This window comes from Stomoxys calcitrans, chromosome 1 (assembly GCF_963082655.1).
Source record: "Stomoxys calcitrans chromosome 1, idStoCalc2.1, whole genome shotgun sequence".
In the NCBI taxonomy this organism is placed as follows: domain Eukaryota; kingdom Metazoa; phylum Arthropoda; class Insecta; order Diptera; family Muscidae; genus Stomoxys; species Stomoxys calcitrans.
The window spans coordinates 254718933-254746639 of record NC_081552.1 but is presented as its reverse complement, the minus strand read 5'-3'; the positions used below and the strand labels follow the sequence as shown (position 1 = coordinate 254746639).

Genomic DNA, 27707 nt, shown 5'->3' with positions numbered 1-27707 from the left:
TGACCTTAAATATACGTGTCTTATATGGTCTGAATCGATCATTAGCTTGATACAGCTCCCATATAAACCTATCTCTCGATTTTGCTTCTTGAGCCCCTAAAAGGCGCAATTCTTATCCGACTGAACTGAGATATTACCCAATGTCTTCTACAATGTTCAGCACTCATTTATGGTCTGAATCGGACTATAACTTGATATAGCTCCAATAGTATAACAGTTCTTATTCAAGATTCTTTGTTTGCCTAAAAAGAGATACTGCGCAAAGAACTCGACAAATGCGATCCATGGTGGAGGGTATATAAGATTCGGCCTGGTCGAACTTAGCACGCTCTTACTTATTAATGTTGATCTGTTCATAGAGAGTATAAGTTTCAAATAATAGTCACTCGGCATGTGTACACATAATGTTTTAAATAAGTAAAAATGTGCTAAGTTTAACCTGGTCGAATTTTGGGAGTTCACCACCGTGGATTCTGGAATCAACTCACCGATTCCACAAATCAACTTAGTTGAAGACATATGTATGTATATTTTACCTACCAAATTTCTGCCACATCAGGCACAAATTGAAGCTTCTAGGGGCGCCAGAAGATTAATCAGCATATCAATTTATATGGGAGCTACATCAGGTTATGAGCCAATTTGGACCATACGTTTGTTGGAAGTCATAACGAAACACTCCGTGTAAAATTTTCGGCCAAATCTGATAAAAATTGTAATTAAATTGGGAGATCAGTTATTATGGGGGCTATATCCAAATCTGAAACAATATGGCCCATTTGCAACCCTCAAAGATAATATGATAAAAATCTGTGCAAATTTCAAGCGCATGTCCTCATTATTTCGATCGCTACACTGTGGGAACACAGCCAGGGTTGTGAGGCAACAAATCATAGGAGCAAGTTAGACCTTTACAATTCCGCACAGATGTTTATAATGAACCTAGAACTAAATCTGCCAAATTTGGTTCATATTGGTTCAGATATAGATATAGCTCCCACATATATCATTCATCCGATATGGACTTTTAAAGCTGTAGTATCCACAATTTTGGTCCGATCTATACAAACTTTAGCAAGAGATGTTTTATTTGACGTCCCAAAATGTGTGCAAAATTTGATCAAAATCGTTTCAGATTTAGATTTAGCTCCGATATATATATTTCATCCGCTATGGAATTTTAAGGCTGTAGAAGCCGCCCGATCTTTACAAAATTCAACATGAGCTGTTCTATTTGACGTTCTAATATGTGTACAAAATTTAATCAAAATTGGTAATAGTTTTAGGAATAGCTCCCATATATGAAGCAGCATGAATCAACAGTTGGATATTATGTCCGTATTCCTATGACACTTTCGAAGCAATCATTCTCTTTTACCACTCACTTCCCTCCAACCAACCTATAACCAACATATGGACGACCTCTTTTCCTTACAACATCGCTATCTATTAGTTTAATGACGCTCTCAGTAGATAACAACACTCTTTGGATTTTTAGAAAACTACTTTTTTCCTGCGATTTTTAGCCACTTTTCTTCAAATTATTAAATCGCTTTTTTATACCCACCAACGAAGGATGCGGGTATATTCATTTTGTCATTCCGTTTGCAACACATCAAAATATCTATTTCCGAACTTATAAAGTATATATATTTTTGATCAGCGTAACATTCTAAGACGATCTAGCCATGTCCGTCCGTCTGTCTGTTGAAATCATGCTACAGCCTTTAAAAATAGAGATATTGAGCTGAAACTTTGCACAAATTTTTTTTTGTCCATAAGCATGTTAAGTTGTGTTAGACCCTTTGGCATCCTTCATGAAATTTGGACCGATCCTCCGATTTAGGGTCTTAGGCACAAAAAGGCCACATTTATTATGTGATTTTGCTGAAATTTGGGACAGTCAATTGTGTTAGGCCCTTCGACATCTTTCTTTAATTTGGCTCATATCGGTTCAGATTTGGATATAGCTGCCATATAGTCCGATCTCTCGATTTAAGGTTTTGGGCCCATAAAAGACGCATTTATTGTCCGATTTTGCCAAAATTTGGGACAGTGAGTTATGTTAGGACTTTGGACATCCTTCTGCAATTTGGCCCACATCGGTCCAGATTTGGATATAGCTGTCATATAGTCCGATCTCTCGATTTAAGGGTTTGGGCCCATAAAAGGCGCATTTACTGTCCGATGTCGCCGAAATTTAGGGCAGTGAATTGAGTTAAGCTCCTCGACATATTTCTGCAATGTGGCACAGACCGGTCCAGATTTCGATATAGTTGTCATTTAGACCGATCTCTCGATTTAAGATTTTGGGACCATAAAAGGCGCATTTATTGTACGATGTTGCCAAAATTTGGGCAGTGAGTTGTGTTAGGACCTTGGACATCCTTCTTCAATATGGCCCAGATCAGTCCAGATTTGGATATAGACCGATGTCTCGAATTATGGTCTTGGGCCCATGAAAGGCGCATTCACTGTTCGATTTTGCGAAAATTTGGAACAACAAATTGTGTTAGGCCCTTCGACATTCTTCTTCCATTTGGCCCAGATCGATCCAGATTTGGATATAGCTGCCATGTAGACCGATCTCTCGATTTAAGGTTTTGGGCCTATAAAAGGCGCATTTATTGCCCGATGTCGCCGAAATTTGGGAGAGTGAATTAAGTGTTTTATGGTGATTTCGATTCTGAAAAAAAAATGTTACACTAATGTTGCACTTATACGGGACAACATTTTGGGAATGCTGCCTTATCCCTCTCATAGTTTTACACTTTTTACATTTTCAATCGAACGTGTTAATATGCCCGTATATTGTAATTTCAACCAAATAATGCTGTAAAATGTAGCAATGCATCTAATATGCCGTTAGCTAAATAAAACGCGATTACTTTTTCCTTTTTTTATGTATTTCTTTTTAATATTTTGCCAAACATTCTACAAATTGTTTTCTTCTTCTTCTTTTCAACCAAAATTTGCTTGAACGGTGGCATGCACATGAGATGATAGCAGCTGATTTAAAGTGCGGCATTCTCCATCCTAGCCTAGCCACGGTGTAGAAAATGCAGCATTTTTTCACTTTCAGTGGGCAACACCATTACAAACGAACATTTACCCGGTGGTGGGGTTACACTTTTTTGGAGAATCGAACACAAAATTTCGATCTCAGTGCAACATGTCGAAAAAATGCTGCACTTTTTTTCACAATCGAAATCACCATTAGATTATTCTGCAACCAAAACATGCGTTTTACGCCGTCTGATATCGAATTTTTATGAAAGGCGCGGGATGGGCAATGATAATTTTTTTACTTTTTATACCCTCCACCATAAGATGGGGGGTATACTAATTTCGTCATTCTGTTTGTAACTACTCGAAATATTCGTCTGAGGCCCCATAAAGTATATATATTCTTGATCGTCGCGACATTTTATGTCGATCTAGCCATGTCCGTCCGTCCGTCCGTCTGTCTGTCGAAAGCACGCTAACTTCCGAAGGAGTAAAGCTAGCTGCTTGAAATTTTGCACAAATACTTCTTATTAGTGTAGGTCGGTTGTTATTGTAAATGGGCCATATCGGTCCATGTTTTGATATAGCTGCCATATAAACCGATCTTGGGTCTTGACTTCTTGAGCCTCTAGAGGGCGCAACACTTATCCGATTGGAATGAAATTTTGCACGACGTGTTTTGTTATGATATCCAACAACTGTGCCGAGTATTGTTAAAATCGGTCCATAACTTGATATAGCTGCTATATAAACTGATCTGGGATCTAGACTTCTTGAGACTCTAGAGGGCGCAATTCTTATCCGATTGGAATGAAATTTTGTATGAGATGTTTTGTTATGATTTCCAACAACTGTGCTAAGTACGGAGCAAATCGGTATATAACCTGATATAGCTGCCATATAAACCGATCTAGGATCTTGACTTCTTGAGCCTCTAGAGGGCGCAATTCTCATCCGATTTGGAAGAAATTTTGTTCAATGGCTTCTCTCATGAACTTCAACATACGTGTCTAATATGGTCTAAATCGATCAATAGCTTGATACAACTCTCATATAATGCGATCTCCCGATTTTGCTTTCTGAGCCCCAACAAGGCGCAATTCTTATCCGAATGAACTGAAATTTTACACAATGACTTCTACAATGTTCAGCATTCATTTATGGTCCGAATCGGACTATAACTTGATATAGCTCCAGTTCTTATTCAATATTCTATGTTTGTTTAAAAAGAGATACAGCGCATAGAACTCGACAAATGCGATCAATGGTGGAGGGTATGTAAGATTCGGCCCGGCCGAACTTAGCACGTTCTTACTTGTTTTTTTTAAATTTTTTTTTGTGGAAGCGCACATTAATATCTTTCAACACATATATATTTTTTCACGGATATACCCCGAAAGTTGTACTCCAAACTTCACATGTACAACAAAACAAACTACTCCAAAAAGATATCACATGGTATCCCAAAAATATATTTACCACATTGAAGATTTTTGTTACTTGGTAATACTATCTTCTTTCATATACCTATACAAGGACTTTCCATTTTAAAAAAATAATTGAAATATTTATATTTCTTGTTTGTTGCTTAAAATTCTTGCTCAGTATGTTGAATGTGAGAAAAAGATGCATAAGAAACTATGCCACCTTTGACAGCCCAGTTTACCTTTGTGAAGTGTTTCCAGATTGAGTTGCTTTTTATATTTTTTAGAGTGTTGATAATAGAATTCCGTTATTATTTTGTTCAAATTCTTGACTTCAAAAATTTGCTTTTTGCCTAGAAAACCTGTCATTGACCCCATAGTGAGCTATGGTGATTTCGACCGACGACGAACGGATGGTTAGTTCGACACAGAATAATATATATGGGATACCATATCAATATTTCGTAAAGATTGGATTTGTATACCCCCCATCCTATGGGGGTGAGTGCTAGTAATAGCAAGGACCCTATTAACCAAACGTCGATATATTGGCTACTTAGCTATACTTTTCATATGTGTTTTTGGAACTTACTATTTGTGCGAATATATGACTGTCATATTTTACAATCGTCATTGTATAGGTCAGGTTTTCGATTATTTCCAATTATTCTCCATATCTTTTGTACCGAAACGTATGACAAATAAGAAATTGCAAAACATTAGCTAGAATACCCTGCCTTCACCGTTATAATGAATTTCAATGGTCTGTCTAAAAAAAAAAAACATACTGAAACATGTATTTTGGAAATTCTGGTTTTCGGTTGGGGTGTTTTAATGCCAAATGTAAAGAAAACAAGAAAGACTTTCGTAAAAAAATTATTTGCAAATTTTTTTATTTCATTTTAATAATAAGTAATAAGTTTCTTTTGTTATGCTAAAAATGGTCACTTTTTAATGTGTCAATTGAATTACTCTTCTGTGTATTTGTTGCTATAGACAATTTCTCTATAAAACCCTGAAAGTAGAGGCATGCTTCCATCCATTAAGTTTTTAACTATCTAAGGAACAACAAGCACTATGAAGTTCATCATCCTTTTTGCTGCCCTCTTTGCCGTGGCTTTGGCTGCTCCCCGCCCCGATGTTGAAATCGTCAGATCCGACAGTGATGTTGGTCCTGAAAGCTTCAAATTCGACTGGGAAACCTCTGACGGTACCAGTCACAAAGCTAATGGCGATTTGAAGGATGCTGGTTCAGATCACGAAGCGATTGTTGTTCATGGGTCATACTCCTGGACTGATGAGAAGACCGGAGAACACTTCACAGTTGAATATGTCGCCGATGACAATGGTTTCCAACCCAAAGGTGCTCATATTCCAATTGCCTAAATAAATAATAAAGTATAGATTAAAAAAATATATATAATTGTGATGGTTTAAATAATTCTAGTGAATGATTCTAATGAATAGTATGGAATTATAATTTGATAAGGAAGTATATAGAAACCGACCGGACCGAACTTTGAAAGTCCACCACCATAGACTTTTGCGTATACCTTATCCAAATACGTCGGATGAAAACTAAGCATTTTAATGCATTGCTTATACATTTGTTGACCGATCCGATCTTCTCAATCAACTCCTTCAATATATCCGGATTTTGGTCGAAATTCTACATTTCAAATATAAGTAAATTTTGGTTTTGACGACTTTTCAGGCATGGGGGTAGGTTTAGGATATCAAAAGGCTTCGCCCGACTCTAGCCCGTCCTTACTTGTTATACCCTCCACCGTAGGATGGGAGTATACTAATTTCTTCATTCTGTTTGTAACACCTCGAAATATGCGTCTAAGACCCCATAAAGTATATATATATTGTTGGTCGTCATGACATTCTAAGTCGATCTAGCCATGTCCGTCCGTCCGTCTGTCTCTCGAAAGCACGCTATCTTTCGAAGGAGTAAAGCTAGGCGCTTGAAATTTTGCGCAAATACATTTTATTAGTGTAGGTCGGTTGGGATTGTAAATGGGCCAAATCGGTTCACGTTTTGATATAGCTGCCATATGAATCGACCTTGGGTCTTGACTGTGTTTAGCATGGTCTAATTCGGTTCATAACCTGATATAGCTGTCATATAAACCGAACTTGGATCATGAGTTCTGGAGCCGCTGGAGGTCGCAATTCTCATCCGATTTGGCTGAAATTTTGAACGAGGTGTTTTGTTATGATTTCCAACAAATCGGTAAGTAACATGTTATAGCAGTCATATAAACCGATCTGGAATATGGATTTCTTGAGTCTCTAGAGGGCACAATTCTCATCCTATTTGGCATAAATTTTGTACAACGGCTTCTCTCATGACCTTTAACATACGTGTCTTATGTGGTCTATATCGATCCATAGCTTGATACAGCTCCCATATAAGCGGACTCTGCCCCTTAATATGGAACTCAAATGAGAGGTATTTGCGAGTAGAATACGAATTTGGTATCCGCAAAACCTCCCCCTTCCGCAAAACCTCCCCAAAAAAGACTTATTTACTGATCAATGCAATATGGGTCTCAAATAAAAGGTATTTAGGTGTAGAATAGGAGTCTGATATCGAAATGTGGGACCAAATGTAAGGGAGGCCGCCCCCTTCAAAAACAACCCCCAAAGAGGACTAATTTACTACAATAGAAATATGGGGCTCAAATGAAAGGTCTTTAAGAGTAAAGCACGAATCTGATATCAATATGCGGGAAAAAGTGTATATGGGGCCACCCCACCTCCATAACCCCACCCATATAGGACGTATTCTGGCATACAAAATCAGATCGAAGTGTAGGGGTCAACTCACCTCCCAAAATTGCCCTAAAAGGGCATATGACCCACCATGACTATATGAGACTTTGTTTGTTCTGTAGAATCAAAAAGAAAAAAAAAGTATCCTGCAGTAGATTACAAATATGGAAAAAAAATTAGGTCCATCTAATGGAAGGTTGCCCCAGCCCAAATACCCCCAAAATGGGCATATCAGACGACCATGGCTATATAGGATTCAAATGAAAGATATTTGGGAGTAGATTAAAAACATGACATTAAGTCAAGGTGGCGCTTTTCCTCCTAAAAATACGTCGAATAGGTTAATTGACCCATTATGGCAACATGGGACTCGAATGAAGGGTATTTGAGAGAAAAAAACGAATTTGATATCCAATTTCGGGGGTACGCCCTAAATCACCCCTTAAACTGAACTTTATTTCCGACTATAGAAGTATGGAGCTCAAATTAACGATATTTGGGAGAAGGGAACGAATTTGGAATCTATTTTCAGGGCAAAGTGCCGGTGGCCGCACCAGCCCCAAAACACCCTCCAAACGGTTCATACTTACCGACCATGACAATATGGGGCTCATAGTAAAGTTATTTGGGAGAGGACACGAAATTGATATTCATATTTGAGCCGAAATGTCTCCCCTAAAAAACACTTCTCATTATCCTAATTTCAATGATACCAGATCTCGGAGATTGGTTATTGAAATTTTTTCCACTCCAACAGTCACTAAAAAATAAAATGTTTTTTATTGATGGGGATGGGTGCCGCGGGGACCGCCCAAACCTTGCAAATGGATATACAGACCAATCACGACAATATAATGCCATGTGTTTGGGGAGTCACCCCACCCCAAAATACCTCCCTATTATAAAAAAGCTATTTGGGTTGGAAATCTATTGATTTTCGGGAAATTTATATTCATTTTCGGGACAAAGACCCTGTGGTCCGACCAACCGTCAAACACAACTTATTTACCGATCATGCCACTATGGGACTCATATGAAATATTTCTCAAAGTAGAGCACGATTCTTATATTTACTTTAATGTCTAAGTGGCCACCCCCGTAATACCCCCTAAACCCGAAATATTTACCAATACGCTAATATGGGGCTCAAAGGGAAGGCATTTGGAAGTAGAGCAAAAATTTACCCAGAAACCGAGCAGTGGCAAACTTCTCACACATCAATGAGTGCTTTCCGATTCAAGTTGAGTTTATCAACGATAAGGGACCTTTTTTATATATAGCCGTGTCCGAACGGCGTGCCGCAGTGCGACACCTCTTTGGGGAGCATTTTTTACATGACCATGCATGGCATGGTACTTCGCAAATGTCACCAGCATTAAGAGGGGATAACCACCGCCTAAATTTTGTCCGAAGTTCCGCCAGGATTCGAACGCAGGCGTTCAGCGTCATAGGCAGACATAGGCTACATTAGCATGAATTCGATATCCACATTCAGGGCGAAGTGTCCCCACCCTAAAAAGATATTAGAGAGTTAAAGAAGGCGCAGCGGAGCGGGCCCTGTCCAGCTAGTATACCATAAAATATAAGACTATCTTTCTATCTGATAGTACGTGTGTAAACCATAACATTCACTTTCTTCCATTTAAAACAGTTCATTCAAATGAAAGAAGTAAACACAGCGAATAACATTTTGCAGCCCACTATGATAAATATTCATCAAACATAACAAAATCCTGAACAGTAGGTTCCAATTAAAAATATAATTTCTAGTAATTATATTTACTGTTAATTCATTCCAAATAGCATTTCTCTCCACCCATCTTTTGCTTAATTGTGCATAATAATAATCAATAAACTTATCAACCTGCAAGTCTTTAGTTCTCTAGCATTCCTGTTCAGAACTCTTTTTTAATTGAAACATTAGGCAAGTAGATCTACTTAACTCATTTGCATTTTTATAAAATTCGGGTTTAATTTCAGTTTATTGGTGCCTGAAATGAAAGTCTATTAAACAAATGCGGTTTGCTTTGAACCACAATTTGAGCTATATAAGCATCATTGTTTCAGTCATTCAGTATCCATAAGTTTTTGACTACTCTAGGAACAACAAGCATCATGAAATTCATCATCCTTTTCGCTGCCCTCTTCGCCGTGGCTTTGGCTGCTCCCCGCCCCGATGTTGAAATCGTCAAATCAGACAGCGATGTTGGTCCTGAAAAATTCAACTTTGACTGGGAAACCTCCGACGGTTCCACTCACAAGGCTAACGGCGATTTGAAGGATGCCGGTTCCGATCACGAAGCCATTGTTGTTCATGGATCATACTCCTGGACTGATGAGAAGACTGGAGAAAAATTCACCGTGACCTATGTCGCTGATGAAAATGGTTTCCAACCCACCGGTGCTCATTTGCCAGTTGCTTAAATGATTGTTAATTTTGTTGAATAAATTTGTATAGAAAATGTAAAGAAAATAGTTTTTTTACTTTCGTTGTGGTGGTTGAATCCTTCAGTTTAATAGTCATAGGTTGAAATTTTTGGTTTGAATAGTTCATATCCTGTGAATTATTTGACAATTTGCGTATCTAGTGGTTTAACTTAAATACGAACTCTTTTGAGTGGATGAAAGGCAACAAATAGGGGAAATCAGTTAATATATGGGCTATATCAGGTTTTAGATCGATTCTGGCGAAACTTGACAAATAATTTGGTGGTGGTAGCAAAAGCAAAATTTCAATTATATGGGAGCTATATCAGGTTATTTATCGATTCGGACCATACTTTACTCCTTCGAAAGTGAAAGAGACAAATGGACGGACGGACATGGCTAGATCGATTTAATATTTCAAGGAGATCGTTACAAACTGATTGACGATCTTAGTATACCCCCATCCTATAAAGCGATCTGCCTATTTTACTTCATGAGCCTCTAACAGGACCAATTCTTATTCGATTTGGCTGAAATTCAATAATAAGCGTAGCAATTCTTTTCTTTTATCCTTTGTTTGTCTAACAAGTAAAAAGGCGTTAAGTTCGGCCTGGCCGAACTTTGGATACCCACCACCTCGGGTATATATGTAAACCAGCTTTCGTCAAAATTCGGTGAAAATTCCATACCTTATGTTCCATAGCAGTTATATCAAAATATGTTCCGATTTGAACCAAATACTAATAAGTGCAAGTCATTTTTCAATTGTGTATAGCAAAATACTGGTCTTTTTAGTACACGGATGTCGAAAAGCCTAACATAAATCACTGTGTCAAATTTCAGTGAAATCGGATTATAAATGCGCCTTTTATGAGGCTAAGACTTTAAATCGAGATATCGGTCTACATGGCAGCTATATCCAAATCTGGACCGATTTTGGGCCAAATTGAAGAAGGACGTCGAAGAGCTTAACACAACTCATTGTCTCAAATTTCGGCTACATCGGAGAATAAATGCATCGTTTATGGGCCCAAAACCTAAAACCGAGAGATCGGTCTATATGGAAGATATATCCAAATCAGGACCGATATGTGCAGAAGTATGTCAATGAGCTGAACTTAACTCACTGTCTCAAATTTCGGCAAAATCGGATAATAAATGCGCCTTTTATAGACCCAAAACCTTTAATCGAGAGATCGGTCTATATGACAGCTACATGCAAATCTGAACCGATCAGAGCCAAATTGAAGAAAGATGTCGAAGGGCCTAACACAACTCACTGTCCCAAATTTCAGCAAAATCGGATAATAAATGTGGCTTTTATGGGCCTAAGACCTTAAATTGGAGGATCGGTCTATACGGCAGCTATATCCAAATCTGGACCGATCTGAGCCAAATTGAAGAAAGATGTCGAAGGGCCTTACACAACTCAGTGTCGCAAATTTCAGCAAAATCGGATAACAAATGTGGCTTTTATGGGCTTAAGGCCCTCAATCGGAGGATCGGTCTATATGGGGGCTATGTCAAGATATGATCCGATCTTCGAACTTAACCTGCTTATAGACAGAAAATGAATCTGTGCAAAGTTTCAGCTCAATATCTTTATTTTTGGATACTGTAGCGTGATTTCAACAGACAGACGGACGGACATGTCTAAATCGTCTTAGATTTTTACGCTGATCAAGAATATATATACTTTATACTGTCGGAAATGGATATTTCGATGTATTGCAAACGGAATGACAAAATGAATATGCCCCCATCCTTCGGTGGTGGGTATAAAAAGAGATGCCGGGAAAAACTCGATCAATGGTAGATGATGTATAAGATTCGGCCCGGCCGAACTTAGCACGCTTTTACTTGTTTATATTACACACACCAGGCGGTATTGTTGTGATACCATACAGGTTGCAATTTCAATACCGTATGCTATCAAAGTAATCAGGTTTGGTATCAATTTGTCTGTTAGTATAGAGAAATCTTCTTTGTAGTTTTGTTTTTGGAAGCATTGGCGAAAGCATTGTTTTGGAAAATAGGAAATTTTTATTGAAATTTTGTTCTTACAGAAGTTTCATAAAAATTTCATTCACACTAGTATTTGATTTTAGTAATATATCGGATTTAGAAAAAAAAAATTCAGTAGAAAATGGAGAAAGTTGGGAACCACAACTTTGAGACAGTCACTAACTTTATCTACCTCGGCGCCGCCGTAACCGAAACGAATGACACCAGTTTTGAGATTGAGCGTAGAGTGATATTGGCAAACAGATGCTACTTTGGACTAAGTAGGCAGTTTAGAAATAAGGCCACCTCTCGACAGACGAAGATTACACTATACAAGACACTGATACTACCCGTTCTGAAGCATGGGTACTTGTGAAAGCAGATGAGGCAGTGCTTGGAATATTTGAGAGAAAGATTCTTCGTTAAATATATGGACCAGTTTGCGTTAATGGAGAATATAGGCGACGTATGAACCACGAGCTGTATGAGGTGTATGACGACGATAGCATAGTTACACGCATCAAAATACAACGTCTGCGTTGGCTAGTTCATGTTGTCAGAATGGATGAAGAAGCTCCAGCAAAGAAGTCTTTTGAAGGCAAACACGGTGGTACACGCAAACCAGAAAGACCAAAAGCCCGATTGAAAAATCAACTTGTGGGAGACACCTCGAAACTTGGTGTCAGAGATTTTAGAATGAGCTCAGAAGATCGATGCGTTTGGAACGCTATTCTACGTTCGGCTACTTTAACAAATATTCTGTCATAGCCAATTAAAGTAAAGTAATGAAGGAATCTTTTTCTTTCGGCCGCTAAATCGGAGTATATCTCGGAAACAAAAATAAGGATATACACATTGAGTGTTGACTACTACTCAAGCTCAAGGTTTTCATTTTGAAATGATTCACATTTTCTGCAAATAGCAGGGTAGTTAAAACATTAAAAAGAACCTTTATTTCCCATTTTATAAAATATTGTTACTTTTATTTGTTTTTAATTATTATATTAAAACATTTCGTTTTTCCATTATCTATTTTGGTCTCTCTATCGTTTCATTATATCTTCACTTTAAGTTGATTTTACAATTTAATAAGTAAAAAAAAAAACAAAAAAAGTGTTTGGGTTTATCCACGATTTTATTCAGGCTCTATTTAAATACATAATAAAAAGATCACTTAAGCAACGGGCAAATGAGCACCTTTGGGTTGGAAACCATTCTCATCGGCGACATATTCAACAGTGAAGTGTTCTCCGGTCTTCTCATCAGTCCAGGAGTATGATCCATGAACAACAATGGCTTCGTGATCGGAACCGGCATCCTTCAAATCGCCATTAGCTTTGTGAGTGGAACCGTCGGAGGTTTCCCAGTCAAAGTTGAATTTTTCAGGACCTACATCGCTGTCTGATTTGACGATTTCAACATCGGGGCGGGGAGCAGCCAAAGCCACGGCGAAGAGGGCAGCAAAAAGGATGATGAATTTCATGGTGTTTATTGTCGTTCCTTGAATAGTTTAAAACTGTATGGATGCTGAATGGTTGCAATTTCGTTGCTTTTATAGTTCACCATTTTTTAATTCTATGCAAAAAAGCCTGCTTCATTTAAAACTAACTACTTTTCTAGAGCATCAAATTTAGGTTTCAATTAACAGGTTTAATCAGACAGTATCCATAATTAAAATAACATTAAACTGTACGAATTCTTAATGAGAAACATTTTTGTTTTTGCTTTTGTGGCGAAAATTGTCATCATTGCATGATGAGGCTAAACAAGAATACTGGAAATATTCTAAATAAACCTATTGCATTTTAAGGTGGAAGTAAAATGGAATAAGGAAATGCTATAAATACGTCACTGATAGATACCTCGATGTGTCATAAATTATTCGTCTCTACCCTATTTGCCGAAGACAATGTGTCAAAAGCACAAACTGGAAATTTGATGAATAAGTGAAGTATGTAGCACTTCGGTAACTGAGTCGGTAGTGAGTTTGGAATGAAAAGTTGTTGCCTGTATATCTTTAAAATTTGGTTTAAACTCTTAAAATTTTTATGGGCAATTAAGACTCAAGTGATAGTAATATCGCCAAACAAAATTTTACAAAAATTGTTATTTCTCAACATAATCTCAATACACATTTTCCAGCAATTTTCAATAGCTTCTATACCCTGTTCACCATTAACCGCAACTTCCAACTCTTCATTAGTGCCAAATATTTTTCCGCCGTGCCATTTTTATATGTTTGGGAACAAACAATTATCCGTGGGAGCTAATTCTGGCGAATATGGTGCTGGAATACTGAAGCAATTCGAACTTTAATTCATGTATCTTTGCCATCGCAATGGTGGACTTGTAAAGTGGTGCATTGTTTTCATGCAACAACACATTGAGAGTATGCAATGTACAATATCACTTTTTGAAATGCCTGGACCTCGGCTAACTCGCGAAATTTAAATCGACGGTCATCTAATCTGCTGATTTAAGGTCTTAGGCCCATTAAAGCCACATCTATAATCCGATTTTGCAGAAATTTGGGACAGTGAGTTGCGTTAGGCCCTTCGATATTATGGGCCCAAAACCTTAAATCGAGATAATGGTCTATATGGGTGCTATATCCAAATCCGGACCGATCTGTGCCAAATTGAAGAATGATGTCAAAGGCAGAAGTATATCGAGGGGTTTAACTTAACTCACTGTCTCAAATTTCGGGAACATCGGACAATAAATGCGCCTTTTATGGGCCCAAAACCTCAAATCGAGAGATCGGTCTATATGGCAGCTATATCCAAATCTGTACCGATCTAGGCCAAATTGAAGAATGATGTCAAAGGGCATAACACAACTTACTATCCCAAATTTTGGCAAAATCGGAAAATTAATGCGGCTTTTAAGTCGAAGGGCCGATCACAACTCACTGTCTCAAATTTCAGCAAAATCGTATAATTAATGTGGCTTTATAGCTATGTGGCAGCTATATCCACATCTGGACCGATCTGGGCCAAATTGTTGAAGGATGTCGAGTGGCCTAGCACAACTCACTGTCCCAAATTTCAGCAAAAGCGAATAATTAATGTGACATTTGTGGGTCTAAGACCCTAAATCGGCAGATCGGTCTATATGACTGCTATATCCAAATCCGGACCGATCTCGGCCGGACCGATCTCGGCTTATAGACAAAAAGTGAATCTGTGAAAAGTTTCAACTCAATATCTCTATTTTTAAAGACTCTAGCGTGATTTCAACAGACAGACTTACAGACGGACGGGCAGACGGACGGAGAGACGGACGGACATCGCTAGATCGTCTTAGGTTTTTACGCTGATCAAGAATATATATGCTTTATAGGGTCGGAAATGGCTATTTCGATGTGTTGCAAACGGAATGACAAAATGAATATACCGCCGTCTTCGGTGGTGGGTATAAAGGAATCTATTCTAAGTTTCAGCTCAATATCTCTGTTTTTTAGGACTGCAGCGTGATATCAACTGACAGACTTACAGACGGACGGACGTGGCTAGATCGTCTTAGATTTTTACGCTGATTAAGAATATATATACCTTACAGGGTCGGAAACTGATATTTCGATGTATTGCGAATGGAGTGACAAAATGAATATACCCCCATCCTTCAGTGGTGGGTATAAAAATCATCATTGCAAAATTTCAGCTCAATATCTTCATTTAAAAGACAGCAGTGACAGTTTCTAATGCATGGACGTACATGCCAAGATCGTCTTAGAATCGTACAAGGATAAAGTATATATGGACTTTATGGGGTCTAAACTGCATATTTCGATATGTTTAAAACAGAGTTATAAAATGAATACACCTCTGTCCTTTGGTGGTGGGCAATTAAGCGATGCTTTACTTAGTATAAGTTCTTGGAGTATAAAACGACAATACAATATTTAATCAAATCATATGCTTAGACTTTAATATGATTTATAACTTAAATACATTTAACTTTAAAGAAAAAGAAAAAATTTAACAACAAAATTTTTAGATTTTGTCTATCAAAGCACCGTAAGTTTATTGTAAATACAATAAGTTGAATTTTTAAGCTACAGGCAAATGTTCACCTTTAGGTTGAAAACCATTTTCATCGGCTACATACTCAACGTTGAAGTGTTGACCAGTCTTCTCATCCACCCAGGAGTATGATCCATGGACAACAATGGCTTCGTGTTCAGTACCAACATCCTTCAGTTTGCCATCCTCGTTGTGTTTGGTTCCATCGGAGGTTTCGACGGCAAATTGGTAGCTTTCGGGTCCTACATCACTGTCTTGCTTGACGATCTCAACTTCTGGACGTGGAGCAGCTAAGGCAGCAGCGCAGAAGGCAGCGAATAGAATAAGGAATTTCATGGTGCTTGTTGTTTGTTAGATTATAAAAAACTGAAGCCGATATGGATTTTCAGGCTTATATAGGGGAATTTCCGATTGATTGAGTTGAGCATTTAGCAAATTCAAATATAATGCATTACTAACTAATTCGGATAAAATGTGAAGCGATGCAATAAATTCTTTTGAAACTTCTGAAGGTGTTGATGTTTAGCACTATTTGTGCTAATTGAATAAACAAATAAACATAGCATAGGGGTAAATGGCACATTGATAAGATTTTGTTGACTATAAGAGTGTGATAACTTTAAAGGAATATTTTAAGTATATCAAAATCTTAATACAACTCAGAAAATATCACAATTACAGCAAATGTAATCTAAGCCATACCTACACAATCCTATCTTCGATAGCAACTGTGGTCACAGACCTTCACGTGGGCCATACATACATTTAACACTGCGAAGAAATGAGAAGTATTAGTAACGGACCTCCGAAAACCTAGGAAAGGCGTGCGCATGCAACATTGTGGAACAGCGAAACGGTCGGTAGAACGGCGAAAATCCTATGGGGTGATCCAGATCGTGAGAAGACGAGGCTATTACTGAAAAGAAGTAAGAAGGAAGTGAGTATAGCTATTGGTATCATAACGGGACACATAGGACTACGAGCTCACTTATGTAAAATCGATGCGGCAAGTGATAGCATGTGTAGGGCATGCGGGGAAGATGATGAGACGTTGGAGCATTTCCTTTGTCATTGCTTGGCTTTCGCGTTGAGTCACAAAGAAGGCATTAATATATCGTCTTAGATGTACGATTGATTCGAAGAACGAACATCAGTTGTTTCTCCGAATGGATAAACATACTATCTGGCACTTTGAAAAAGTTTGGAAGTTGTAAAGCTTCAAACCTTGTCGTAATGATATATGGCGGTGAAATGGCAAATCATTGCCCTATTCCTGGAAAATTCCTGCAAAATTCGTACTTAGGTCAGCGTAGCAGTAACCCGATTGCAGAACAACAAAGGTGGAGGGACCAATTGGTTGTCATCTAAAGATTTGAGACCAAAGCCATCCATATGATGCCAGGGTCATATGGCATCATACGGATGCCCGATGACCAAGGTTACAAGAGATTTAATAGCGTTTAATGCCAAACAAGAACTTAGACAGGTAGGCAGCTTATAGTAAGGTCTGTTTAAAATCCTGCCGGAGATGATTATACGGAATGAAGGTGTCAATAGGTGTCAATGATTAGGGACCAAGCCTTTGACAGACAATAAAAAGTCTATATAAGGCTCTGATGTTCTGAAGCGAAGAATGCTTCAACTAATACAACCCTATGTTCATTGGCAACACATAGAGTTATGTTTAATAAAATTTAAATAAACTTTAAAGTGAGAGCCATTGCCGTTGTCTAAGCGTTCGAAGCCATCAATACAACTTCCAAAAGAAGCACAAAATCATGTCTAGTACGGAAGAAGTGTAATTTGTCACAGAAAGAATGTCTGTCTTTACACAAAAAAAAAAACATGCATTGGGAAAAGTACAGCTAATAGACAGGGTTGTCGAGCGTGGTTAATGTGGTAATTGTATCATAAATGCGTTTTCGCTATTAATACGATTCAAATACAACATACCAACGCACGGCCATTGAAGCCATCACACCTAATAAGGTTGAAAAGTCATCTAATCATAGACGAAACGCTAGTGGTTGGTGTATGTTGCTATCTTTGGCTTTCCTTTTCCATTTGCATCTCCGATCATTGAGCTCGTCTCGAAATAAAAAATTCTAAGAATTTCAATTTGGCGGGTCGGTATATGTGGCAGCTCTATTCAAATCTGGAAAGATCTGAATCAAATTAAAAAAGGATGTCGAAGGGGCTAAACAACTCCCATTTCGCCGAAATCGGACAATAAATGCACCTTATACGGACCCAAAAACTTAAATCAAAAGATCGGTCTATATGGCAGCTATATCCAAATCTGGACCGATCTGAGCCAAAATGAAGCAATATGTCGAAGGGTTTAACCAAACTCACTGTCCCAAGGCCCAAGACCTTAAATCGAGAGATCGATCTATATGGCAGCTATAACCAAATCTGAACCGATATGAGCCAAACAAAAAAGGATGTCACTGTCCCAAATTTCGGCGAAATCGGACAGTAAATGCGCTTTTTATGGGCCCAAGACCGTAAATCGAGGGGTCGGTCTATATGGCAGCTATATCCAAATCTTGACTGGACAAAATTACAGGAGGATTTCGAAAGACCTAATACAACTCACTGTCCCAAATTTTGGAGAAATCGGAATCGGGCCCTTTTATGGGCCAAAGACCTTAAATTGAGATATTGGTCTATATGGAAGCTATATACAAATCTGGACCGATTTGGGCCAAATTGAAGAATGTTGCCTAAAAGCCTAAGCCTAACATACCAAAATGTGGCTTTTATAGGCCTAAGACCTTAAATTGGCAGATCGGTCTAAATGAGGGCTATATAAAGATATAGCCCGATATAGCCCATCTCCGAACTTATCCTGTCTATGGACAAAAAAGAATATGTGCGAACATCTTAATAACTTAATTTTTATAAAACTCCTCGAAATACCCGTCTAAGACCCCATATCATGATCGTCATGATATTTTAAGTCGAACTAGTCTTGTCCGTCCCTCTGTCCGTCCGCCCGTCCGTCTGTCTGTCGAAAGCACGCAAACTTTCGAAGGAGTAAAGCTAGCCGTTCGGACTCGGCTATAAAAAGGAGGCCCCTTATCATTGAGTTTAAACTTGAATCGGACTGCACTCATTGATATATGAGAAGTTTGCCCATGTTCCTTAGTAGAATGTTCATGGGCAAAATTTGCATTTGCAAAGCTAGTCGCTTCGACTTCTTGAGCTGCTAGATGGTGCAATTATTATCCGATTTAGCTAAAATTTTGCAAGAGATGTTTTGTTATGACACTCAACAACTGTGCTAAGAATAGTTCAAATCGGTTCATAACCTGATATAGCTGCCATATAAACCGATATGGGATCTTGACTTCTTGAGCCACTAGAGGACGCAATTATTATCCGATTTGGCTGAAATTTTGCATGAGATGTTTTGTTATGACTTCCAACAACTGTGTTAAGAATAGTTCAAATCGGTCCATAACCTGATAGCTGCCATATAAACCGACCTGTGTTCTTGACTCCTTGAGCCACTAGAGGACGCAATTATTATCCGATTTAGCTGAAATTTTTCATGAGATGTTTTGTTATGACACTCAAAAACTGTGCTAAGAATAGTTCCAATCGGTCCATAATCTGATACAGCTGCCATATAAACCGATATGGGATCTTGACTTCTTGAGCCACTAGAGGGCGCAATTATTATCCGATTTGGCTGAAATTTTGTACAACGGCTTATCCCATGACCTGTAACACACGTGTCGAATATGGCATGAATTGGTTTATAGCCTGATACAGCTCCCCTATAAACCGATCTTCCTATTTTACTTCTTCAGCCCCTTAAGAGCGCAATTCTTACCAGATTTGGATGAAATTTTACACAATGACTTCTGCTATGGTCTCCAATATTCAATATTTTTTTATCCTTTGTTTGCCTAAAAAGAGATACCGTGGAAAGAGCTCGACAAATGCGATCCATGGTGGAGGGTACATAAGATTCGGCCCGGACCAACTTAGCACACATTTACTTGTTAATGTGTGCTAGATCGCTTAGATTTTTACGACGATAAAGAATATATATATATACTATGAAGGGTCGGAAATGGATGTTTCGATGTGTTGCAAACGGAATGACAAAATGAATATACCCCCATCCTTCGGTTGTGGGTATAATAATAATTAGAAAATCATCTGAGAAGTAAAATAAGAATCAATCAGCGATCGAAATTTGAAGTGGATAGTAGTGTCCATTCGTAAATAGGAAACTAAGTTTAAAGAAAACATCTTTACTTTAAGGTCAGTTGTAATGTTTAGGTCAATTGTCCTAAAAATGTTCGGCATTATAAGACTATACTCAAAATACAGAACAAGCGTCAAGGCTTCGACGAATTAATTAATTCAATTTGGGTGAAAGAAATGAAACATGCACTTCAGAAATCAGGTTTTTTTTAAGACACAAAAATGTTGTTTGGTTGGGAATTTTGGGAATGCCAAATGTTAAGAAAGTTTTTAGCATTACCATAGATACACCGAGAACAAGCGTTTAATTGGTTTTGATTTTGGCATGAAATTTAATTTAGAATACGGGTGGCTTTTATCGCCACTCTTCGAAATGTTTTTTTTTTTTAATAGAATGTCAATTGAACTTGTTCTATTTGCACTTTCTATGGATCCCTTAATTTCTTTCTCCACGAAATTGCTCTATAAAAAGCAAATTAACTGTGGCATACAGCATCCATTAAGTTTTTGACTATCTACGGAACAACAATCATCATGAAATTGCTCATCGTTTTTGCCGCCCTCTGCGCCGTTGCCTTGGCTGCTCCTCGTCCTGATGCTGAAATCGTGAAGCAAGACAGTGATGTAGGACCCGAAAGCTTTGTGTATGCCGTTGAAACCTCTGATGGTACTAAGCATAACGAAGAGGGCAAGCTTAAGGATGCCGGTACCGAACATGAAGCCATTGTTGTTCATGGATCATACTCGTGGGTGGATGAGAAGACCGGAGAACACTTCACCGTCGACTATGTTGCTGATGAGAACGGTTTCCAACCCAAAGGTGCTCATATTCCCGTTGCCTAAATAAATATTGATATGCTTTGCGAATGAAAATTTTCTTATTTTATTTTTATTAATGGGAAAAAAAAAACAAAAATGTCTGCATGTTATAAGCAGAGGCTTACAAATGGTTTATATATCACGCAGCTAATAGTCGAAAGATGCAAAATAGATAAGGAAAGGTAAACATCGGGCGGTACCAACTATATAATACCCTACACATATCGTGCAAGTGAAAATTAGGAGCTTTTCTAATTCTGAACCGGTGGGGGTTTTCAGATGGGTTATAAAATAATCCATTTCGAATTTCTAGCAAATGAGTTTAAATTTGTAATAACTACGGCTCTACTTGTGCAAATAGGACGGTATTGGCACAATTTTGGATAGGTTAGGTTGCAGGAGGATGACGCCAAGATGTATGTCTTAGCATTCGCATAGGCCATCATGTGACCCCTTGTGAGTCCTCGTGAACTCTTCCTCTTCTCTCAACAGTAAGATCAGCTTAGAAGATAGGTTTCAAAACACCACCTTATGCCACTTTGACGCTTCGATGAAGGCTGGTATTTGCCAGGGTTAACGTTTTTGAGTTGAGTGCCGGAAAGAAATAAGAACCAATTATCCTATTTCTATTTTGGGATACTGCGGGCATTGGCATAAGAAATGGAAACTGTCATCTTTAGCGTTTTTATCGTGGCACTACGGGCAGATATCATCATTTCTAATGCATCGGCCTTTTCATCCCCTCGATATCCTTGTTCCCCGGTACCCAGCATAGGGTCAAAGTATGAGATGCCTGTAGACGTATATTTGTCCAATTGTCATGAAATTTTGCACATATCACTTTTTTGGCTCAAGGAAAAACTCTATTGATTTTAGTAGAAATCAGTTCAGATTTAAATTTAGCTTCACATATATGTATCTACAATTTTTAAACGATCTGCACAAAATTTGACACGGATTGTTTTGTTACTAATCTTAATATATATGAAAGATTTCATCAAAATCGGTTCAGATTTAGTAAAGTAAAGTATATATATTCTTGATCGTCATGTCATTTTAAGTCGATCTAGCCATGTCCGTCCGTCTGTCCGTCCGTCTGTCCGTCCGTCTGTCTGTCTGTCGAAAGCACGCTAACTTTCGAAGGAGTTAAGCTAGCCGCTTGAAATTTCGCACAAATATTTTCTATTAGCGTAGGTCAGTTGGGATTGTAAATAGGCCAAATCGGTCCATGTTTTGATATAGCTGCCGTATAAACCGATCTTGAGTCTAGAATTTTTGAGCCCCTAGAGGGCGCATTTCTCATCCGATTTGGCTGAAACTTTGCATTAGATGTTCTGTTATGACTTCCAACACCTGTGCTAAGTATGGCGCAAATCGGTACATAACCTGATATAGCTGCAATATAAACCGATCTGGGATCTTGACTTCTTGAGCCTCTAGAGGGCGCAGTTTTCGGAACGGATTCTCTCATAACCTTCAACATAGGTGTCTAATATGGTCTGAGTCGATCAATAACTTGATACTACTCCCATATAAACCGATTTCCCGATTTCGCTTCTTGAGCCCCTACAAGGCGCAATTCTTATCCGAATGAACTAAAATATTGCACAATAGCATATACTTATTCAATATTCTTTGTTTGCCTAAAAAAAGATACTGCGCATAGAACTCGACAAATGCGATCCATGGTGGAGTATATAAGATTCGGCCCAGCCGAACTTAGCACGCTCTTATTTGTTTCATACTACGACTAAATTTTCCCATGAACATTCAATGAAGGAACAGGGCATACTTTTCTCTAACAATGAGTGCAGTCCCATTCAAGTTTAAGGGGGCTCCTTTTTGATAGAAAGGCGTTAAGTTCGGTCGGGCCGATCTTTGGATACCCACCACCTCGGGTATGTATGTAAGCCACCTTTCATCAAAATCCGGTGAAAATTGCATACCTTATGTCCCATGGCAGTTATGTCGCAATATGTTCCGATTTTGACCAAATACTATTAAGTACAGTAGCTATATCTAAAAATAAACCGATGTGAACCATATACGACACGGATGTCGAAAAGCCTAACCTAAGTCATTGTGTCAAATTTCAGTGAAATCGGATTATAAATGAGCCTTTTATGGGACCAAGACTTTAAATCGAGATATCAGACTACATGGCAGCTATATCCAAATCTGGACAGATTTGGACCAAGTTGCAGGAAAATGTCGAAGAGCCTTACCCAAAGCACTGTCCCACAACGGACAATAAATGCGCCTTTTATAGGCCTAAAACTTTAAATCGAGAGATGGGTCTATATGGCAGCTATATCCAAATCTGGACCGATCTGTGCCATATTGCAGAATTATCTCAAGGGGCTTATACTAACTCACTTTCCCAAATTTCGGCGACATCGGACAATAACTGCGCTTTTTATGGGCACAAAACCTTAAATCGAGCGCTCGGTCTATATGGCAGCTATATCCAAATCTGGACCGATCTGTGCCATATTGCAGAAGTATTTCAAGGGACTTAACTTAACTCACTGTCCCAAATTTCGGCGAAATCGGACAATAAATGAGCCTTTTATGGGCCCAAGACCTTAAATCGAGAGACCGGTCTATATGGCACCTATATCCAAATCTGTGCCGATCGGTGCCATATTGAAGAATTATCTCAAGGGGCTTAACCTAACTCACTTTCCCAAATTTCGACATTGGACACTAACTGCGCCTTTTATGGCCCCAATACCTTAAATCGTGAGATCGGTCTATATGGCAGCTATATCCAAATCTGAACCGATCAGGGTCATATTGAAGGAACATGTCGGAGGGCCTAAGACAACTCGCTGTCCCAAATTTCAGCAAAATCGGATAATAAATATGGCTTTAATGGGCCTAAGACCCTAGATCGGAGGATCGTTCTATATGGCAGCTATATCCAAATCTGGACCGAAATTGAAGAAGGATGTCGAAGGGCCTAACACAACTCACTGTCCCAAGTTTTAGCAAAATCGGATTATAAATGTGGCTTTTATGGGCCTAAGACCCTAAATCGGCGGATCGGTCTATATGGGGGCTTTCATAAAAACACACGGCAAAATGGTTATGCATATCATTCATTACATTGTTAATGGCTGCATTATACATTAATAACAATAACAAATTCATTTAATATTTATAAACGAAAGACTTAAGACACGAACACATGTAAAAATATGTTATTACCGGCAACTAAGGTACTGGAGCTTAAATGGTGCACATCTTGCGGAAGACTTAAAATGTCATGTGAAGGTTGAAATCATTTCATATTTAATAGTGCAGCCGAACCAAGCTCACACCTCTATTCAATACATGGTATGTGGATTGAACAGCATTTCTTGTAAGTATCCAGAAAAGTAAGCAGCAATCCTAAGTCCTAAAAGTTCACCGCTTAAAAAAAAAATCTTGTCCAATTTTCTTAAAAAAAAAATAAAAGTCTTTCATAGCCAATTGGTTGTCGTAAATACCAACTAAAAGACTATAATTGAATAAATTGTATGGCGCCAACTTGTAGATGTGCATTGTTGCTTGGTATCCGGTTGCAATGTATTGTACAACCTAGAAATGAAAATATTTTTCACTTTTAAATTTATGGACATTTGATTGTGCTCTTCAAAGCGATATTTTGCGTACTGGAGGTTATTGAAACATGGAAAACACCACCTTAACGTCATTGCAAGGCATTCCAGTTTGCGAAAATGCCATCGAGACCTGCGAAATTGTGTACGCATGAAGTATGATCATAAACTGATGGGTATTTCTATAAAGTTCAAAGTTTGAGAATTTCAGCGGCAGAGAGTGTAGACTGCAAACTCAACGCTGCACAACCTCTCATATGACTGACCTAAGACTGACCACGGCAACTGGTATGAATGTATGGTGCTTTGGTGGCTTTTTGAATGGACTGCATCATCGATTTTAAATGTTAGTTGCATCACTGGCACATGTTGCCACTTGTCGCCAAGACGCCACATCGCTGACTCGGCAATATTCACCAAAGCTGGTAAAAATACACTCGCAAACATAAGAGGATTAGTTGCAGCTCAATGGGACAAAGCATATGAGCAATGGTGCGCATGCGCTGTTCGTGTGCTCTCTCAACGTGCGTGCAATGCATTGTCGATTTGCACTTAAGTGGGTATTTCTATTAGCATTTTAACTAAAGACGAAATGCTAAAGAAGTTGTCTGACATTATTACTGTGCCGGAGTTAACACCAGGGATTGTTGAAGGTGATGGTGGTGCGGGCATGATGTTAATGGTGTTGAATGGGGTGTTTTGTTTATTATTTACCAAATAGAATTACAAATTTGTGACTTTATGTTGATGTTGATGTCTCTTTGTCGCTGGGAGTTGCATCTGCCTCGGAGATCATTGAGCGCTGGTTAAATCATATAAAATGCAACTTGGCTGCAATTCTAAGCTTATTCTACAAGTTGAAACTAAACCTTCAAGTCATCTTAGCCACAATCACAAACAATAATCCACCATGAAATTGGTACGTTGCCACAAATCGGATAAATTCATAATAAGGATCTACTGGGATTTACACATCGCAATTCTAATCTCCAACTCTTTCCCTCTCCCCCCCCCCTTAATAGATGCTAGTCTTTGGAATTGTGTCCATGGTCTTGGCCTGTGCTTGGGCTGCCCCCCAAGGCAACAAAGATGTTGAAATTGTGGAACAGACCAATGAGAACATTGGCATTGATGGCTACAAGTTTAGGTACATCGACGATTTTGCTCTCCTCCAAATTCCTAACAAAGCTATAAAATTGGATGTTTTATCTATGATTCTTGCAGTTACACTCTTAGTGATGGCACCACACGCACTGAGGAAGGCACCGTCATAAATGCTGGCACCGAAAATGAATCGCTTTCGGTGAAGGGAACAATTTCATGGGTAGCTCCTGACGGTCAAACATACACCATAAACTTTGTGGCCGATGAAAATGGTTTCCAACCAGAAGGTGCCCACATACCAAAATAGATTTAACAAAGATCATCATCACCTCTACAAACGGCTACAACCATTGCCTCGTTTTCATCAGCGATTCATGTGTAAATATTTTTTTCGATTAGTTTGTTATCCTGTGAGTAGAAAATTATTCTATGGAGAATTAAATGCATTCAGTCAGTGTTAAGAGAAATTACCAAAGTGTTTTACTTTTAAGTTGGGAAAGTAATTCTCAATGAGATTTCATAAAAAAAATAACTTTGAATTTTCAAAAAAAAAAGTTTGTGTTTCAGATTAAATATCTATAAATTACATTGAAAATGTTAAATGAATAGCAGCAAAAAACATAGTTGGGCTACGATACGCCCCAAATTGTGAACGAAAATAGACTTCAAATTTGAACCGATTTGCCATTATAAACCAGTAAGGAAAGGCAAAAGTCGGGTATATAATACCCTACACCACGTGGTGTACATAGTACTTTTTATATGTAGAACTTATATCGAAATCTAAAAAATCGAAAATCTGGGAAGTCAAATAGAACATCCCACACCCTATATTGTAAAGATGTGACCAAAGTTGTCGTTCTTACTGCCTTAAAAGTTCTTATATATATATATATATACATATATATATATATATATATATATATATATATATATATATATATATATATATATATATATATATATATATATATATATATATATATATATATATATACATTGAAGCTACATCTAAATCAGGACCGATTTTAATGAAATTTTGAGCACGTATTGGAACGTCAAATAAAACGTCTCACGCAAAATCGGGCGAAAATTGTGGTTTCTACAGTATAAAATATTTTTCGGATGAAAGATATATCGGGGACCTATATCTTAATCTAAACCGAATTTTATGAAACTTTGCACACGTATTAAGGCGTCAAATAGAACACCTCGTACAACATCTTGTAAAGATCGGACTAAAATAGTTGCTTCTACAGCCTTAAAAGACCTTTTCGGATAAAAAATATATATGGGTACTATATCTTGCACCGATTTTTATGAAATTTTGCAGTCATATTGAAACTTTAAAAAAACATTTCGTGCAAAATTTTGTAAAGATCCTACAAAAATTGTAGCTGCTGTTGCCATAAAATTCCATATTGGATGAAAGTTATATATGGGAGCTATATCTAAATCTGGGCCGATTTTGAAGAAATGTTGCATACATATGAGAACATTGGATGAAACACCTCATGCCAAGAGGTCGGTCCAAAATTGTGGCTTCTACTGCCTTAAAAGGTTATATCGGATGAAAGTTATATATGGAAGCTATATCTAAATCTGAACCGATTTTTATGAAATTTTGCACACATATGAGGACGTTGAATAAAACAATCCATGCCTAATTTTGTAAACATCTGACTAATATGTTGGCTTTTACAGCCTTAAAAGGCCATATCGAATAAAAGATATATATGGGAGCTATATCAAAATCTGAACCGATTTTGATAAAATTTTGCACACATATGTAGACGTCAAATAGAGCACCTCATGCCAAATATTGTACAGATGAGACGAAAATTGTGGCTTCTACAGCCTTTAAAGTTCATATCGGATGAAAGATATATATGGGAGCTATATCTAAATCTGATCTGATTTTTTTCAATATCAATAGCGTTTGTTCTTGGGCCAAAAAATTTCATGACAATCGGACAATAAATGCGACTTGTAAATTGATCACAAATAAAAGCATGATAAGTTCAGCCTGGCCGAGACTTATATACCCTCCACCATGCATCGCATTTGTCGAGTTCTTTTCCCGGCATCTCTTCTTAGGCAAAACAGGATATAAGAAAAGATTTGCTCTGCAATTAGAGCGATATCAAGATATGGTCCGGTTTGGACCACAATTAAATTATATGTTGGAGACCTGTGTAAAATGTCAGCCAATTCGAATAAGAATTGCGCCCTTTGGGGGCTCAAGAAGTAAAATAGAGAAATCGATTTATATGGGAGCTGTATCGGGCTATTGA

The 27707-nt window shown here is 38.0% G+C and overlaps 6 protein-coding genes across 7 annotated transcripts; 4 read left to right on the top strand and 2 right to left on the bottom strand.

Annotated features, from left to right (window-relative positions):
* The first annotated feature begins 5507 nt into the window (after positions 1-5507).
* On the top strand, positions 5508-5816 carry LOC106089042 (larval cuticle protein 65Ab1-like). The gene has a single exon (XM_013254787.2). It carries the CDS (start codon positions 5508-5510, stop codon positions 5814-5816), a length of 309 nt encoding a protein of 102 aa, XP_013110241.1.
* A 3488-nt stretch (positions 5817-9304) lies between these two features.
* LOC106089039 (larval cuticle protein 65Ab1-like) lies at positions 9305-9640 on the top strand. Its single transcript, XM_013254783.2, has one exon. The coding sequence runs from the start codon at positions 9327-9329 to the stop codon at positions 9633-9635; it is 309 nt and encodes a 102-aa protein (XP_013110237.2). The 5' UTR covers positions 9305-9326; the 3' UTR covers positions 9636-9640.
* A 3176-nt stretch (positions 9641-12816) lies between these two features.
* Positions 12817-13134, bottom strand: LOC106089040 (larval cuticle protein 65Ab1-like). The gene has a single exon (XM_013254784.2). The coding sequence runs from the start codon at positions 13123-13125 to the stop codon at positions 12817-12819; it is 309 nt and encodes a 102-aa protein (XP_013110238.1). The 5' UTR covers positions 13126-13134.
* Positions 13135-15694: 2560 nt separating this feature from the next.
* Positions 15695-16012, bottom strand: LOC106089034 (larval cuticle protein 65Ab1-like). The gene has a single exon (XM_013254779.2). The coding sequence runs from the start codon at positions 16001-16003 to the stop codon at positions 15695-15697; it is 309 nt and encodes a 102-aa protein (XP_013110233.2). The 5' UTR covers positions 16004-16012.
* Positions 16013-20387: 4375 nt separating this feature from the next.
* LOC106089029 (larval cuticle protein 65Ab1-like) lies at positions 20388-20755 on the top strand. Its single transcript, XM_013254772.2, has one exon. It carries the CDS (start codon positions 20423-20425, stop codon positions 20729-20731), a length of 309 nt encoding a protein of 102 aa, XP_013110226.1. The 5' UTR covers positions 20388-20422; the 3' UTR covers positions 20732-20755.
* A 3259-nt stretch (positions 20756-24014) lies between these two features.
* On the top strand, positions 24015-25843 carry LOC106089028 (endocuticle structural protein SgAbd-6-like). 2 transcript variants are annotated; one of them, XM_013254771.2, is made up of 3 exons: positions 24015-24071; positions 25332-25456; positions 25534-25843. In XM_013254771.2, the coding sequence occupies exons 2-3, from the start codon at positions 25332-25334 to the stop codon at positions 25718-25720; spliced, it is 312 nt and encodes a 103-aa protein (XP_013110225.1). In that variant the 5' UTR covers positions 24015-24071; the 3' UTR covers positions 25721-25843. The 2 variants fall into 2 exon arrangements, with proteins under 2 accessions (XP_013110225.1, XP_013110224.1); XM_013254770.2 differs by lacking the exon at positions 24015-24071 and adding an exon at positions 25154-25228.
* Positions 25844-27707: the final 1864 nt, after the last annotated feature.